This window comes from Fukomys damarensis, unplaced genomic scaffold (assembly GCF_012274545.1).
Source record: "Fukomys damarensis isolate Sample0158 unplaced genomic scaffold, DMR_v1.0_HiC HiC_scaffold_21, whole genome shotgun sequence".
NCBI lineage: Eukaryota > Metazoa > Chordata > Mammalia > Rodentia > Bathyergidae > Fukomys > Fukomys damarensis.
The window spans coordinates 28,574,000-28,576,526 of NW_022900933.1; the positions used below are offsets into that span (position 1 = coordinate 28,574,000).

At 54.4% G+C, this 2,527-nt stretch overlaps 1 protein-coding gene across 2 annotated transcripts in view; it reads right to left on the reverse strand.

Annotated features, from left to right (window-relative positions):
* Positions 1 to 2,507, reverse strand: part of Kcnk10 (potassium two pore domain channel subfamily K member 10) — a 146,849-nt gene extending 144,342 nt beyond the window's left edge. Inside the window, exons 1-2 of one of the 2 annotated variants that reach the window (XM_033766794.1) lie at positions 2,300 to 2,378; positions 1,535 to 1,702 (exon numbers count right to left, since the gene is read on the reverse strand). Coding sequence is in view for 1 of the 2 variants with exons in the window: in XM_033766793.1 (XP_033622684.1) it covers positions 2,300 to 2,351 (52 nt within the window). In the remaining variant the exon portion in view is untranslated. Of the gene's footprint in view, positions 1 to 1,534; positions 1,703 to 2,299 lie in introns of both variants that reach the window. The other variant, XM_033766793.1, reaches the window with a different exon arrangement.
* Between the last annotated feature and the right edge of the window lie 20 nt (positions 2,508 to 2,527).

Here is a 2,527-nt window from a genome sequence, read left to right on the forward strand (position 1 = left end):
CCGGTGCCAGCCATGAGCCTTTTGTTCTGGCCCGGCTCCTCGCCGGCTGCGACCTCCCCACCCGGGAAGCTCGCTCCCCAGGCGCAGCTCGGTCCCTTCCCCAGCTACCTGCAGCCCGACCCGGGCGCCCGCTAGGAGGCTGGGGAGGGGGTTGGAGAGAGGCTCGGCGGCCCTGGAGGAAAGCGAGTTACTAAGGCTGGGCGGCTCCGAGAACCGGTGGCCCCGGGGACCGAACACCAGCAGGTGCGAAGAGACCTCAGCCGTGTTACCAGAAAACGGCTAACCCCGGGAGCGGCATGGCCCTGATGCCCACTCTCTCTGCCCCTGCCGGAAAGCCCACGGGGATTTCGCTCAGGCCCGGATCTCCAGAGAAGCCAGAGCAGTGCAGAGGCGCTCTTACGTGGGCCGCTGGAAGTATAAGCATGAATGAATGCTTACAAATTCCTTAGGAAGCCTATCACCGCAGCCCCCCATATAGTAGTCGCTCAAGAAATATTTGCTAAATGGAGGCATGAGTTGCATGCAGCAGTGTTGGACAGGAAGTTGCTAAAGACCATAGCCTGGCTTACAGATGAAAGTCATTGTTCCTTCAATGTACATATGTACCCAGCCCTTCTGTGTGCCATCCGTCATATGGCAGAAAGTAAGATAGATTGGGGACCTTTCCCTCATGAGCCTTACCACCTGGTGTGAGAAGTCCATGGGAGATTGTTGTGCCTTTTTTTGTAAGAGAAAGTGCCTGTTCCCCACCCAAGCCTGCCAGCTGTGGTCCTACAGCCCCACACACTCGCAGCTGCTGTCTGGATTGCAAGCCACTCTAGGGCACCTCCAGGCTTCTGGGGAAGCCTGTGTCAGCAGTGCCTTCCTCTCATCAGTCCCTCCACTGTCACACTAGGTCTCTAGGTCCCAGGCAAGATACCTGGGGATCTACCGGGGTCTGTGGGTGCTGGGTCACTAAAGCAACCCAGGCTTGATCCACAGCCCCCAGGGTGCTTCAGAGTTACCTTCTCTGGACTTTCCTTCCTCTGCTGGGAAGATAGAGGTGGCAGGGACTGGGAAATGAGATCAAGAGGATTTCTGCTTCTCCTTCCTTGCCCCTCAGAGACTTGTATGTATGGAAATTCTGTCCCCAAGGCCAAAGGGAGCCCCTTCCCAGGAAGCACTTCCAAGCCTCACTCTGTCCTGTCCTCCAGAACTGTTCTGGGTGGCTGGGCTCTAACCCACACGCTGCCTTGCGATGGTGTTAGCCTCATCGCAGTCACACGGTGGAGGAAAATACCTTTTCTCCTGCCTCTTGTGAAGATGGGTAGGCAACACGGAATTTATGGATGCCCCTTTGCCTTCTCCCGTTCCCTTTCCGTTCATCTTTCCTACATCTCTGTGAGAAATCTCCCACGGACCTCCTTTTACAGATGAGAAGACCAAGGCTCAGGAAGATAAAGAAACATCCCCAAGGTCACAACACAGTGATTCAAATCCAAGTTTGCCCAACCCGAAGGCCCGTACCTTCTGTGCCAGCACTTTGTGAACTCACCTGGTCCCTGGACCCATGAATCTCACCATGAAGTTGCCAGATGGGTTCTTCTGAGTACCAAACAGTATACTGCCTAACGCTCCAGCCCCTCCTTTGAAAAATAAGTTGGGGTAGCCTTGCATTCTGGGGTCAATATCAGGGAATTAGTTCACTGCGCAAAGCAAAGTTCTGTGGTACAAAAACATAGCCTTAGAATGCATCATCACTCAGCCAATCAACAAATATTTATTGAGCATCCCGTGTGCAGGTCCTCCTTAGAAGTTGTTTTAGCCTTTGGGTACTGACAGACTTTCCCAGAATGGCAACAGCAGAGTAGTTACAGGGGGCTGGGGAGGTTTGGGGTGGATGGCATTGGCATGTGAGCAGGGTGGGGGTCTCGAGCAGATAGGTCTGAGTGAAAGGCTTATCCTGGTCCCCCACCACATTCCTGATACCTCCTCCCATTTGCCTCCCCGACCCATTGCCCCTGGGGCTGTTCTCATCTCCTCTGATGCCCCCCCCAGAGTGTGTTCAAAGACAAGTGTGGGGTTGGGGGGTCCCCACTAAAAATAAGTAAGTAAATAAATCCCAGCACCCTCCCTCCTAGTAGTGTGCCTGAAGTCAAACTCAGCGCTTCCCAAACTGCATTACTGGAAATGGACTTGAGGGAGAGGATTTCTCTCCAAAACAAACGCACAAAAACAAATTATTAACCCTTTGTCTGCTATAATTTCCTTCACTACGTTCAGTGCTACCCTTTGGTTATTTACAGACTGATCCACTTACCCGAAGGAGGAGAAGGTGGTGGAAAGAAAGGATCTGTGTAGAGAAAAAACATCCAAAAAAGACGCCTCGCCGCCGAGGAGTCCCCTCTCCCTCCGCGCCGCCGCAACTTCCATGGCTACTGCCGCGGGCGGGCTGCGTGTGGAGGGGACAGGCCGCCCCGGGCTCCTGCGGCAGGAAAACAAAGCATCGTGGCCCAAGCCTCCCTGCACCGCTTGTCCCCGGCCAGGA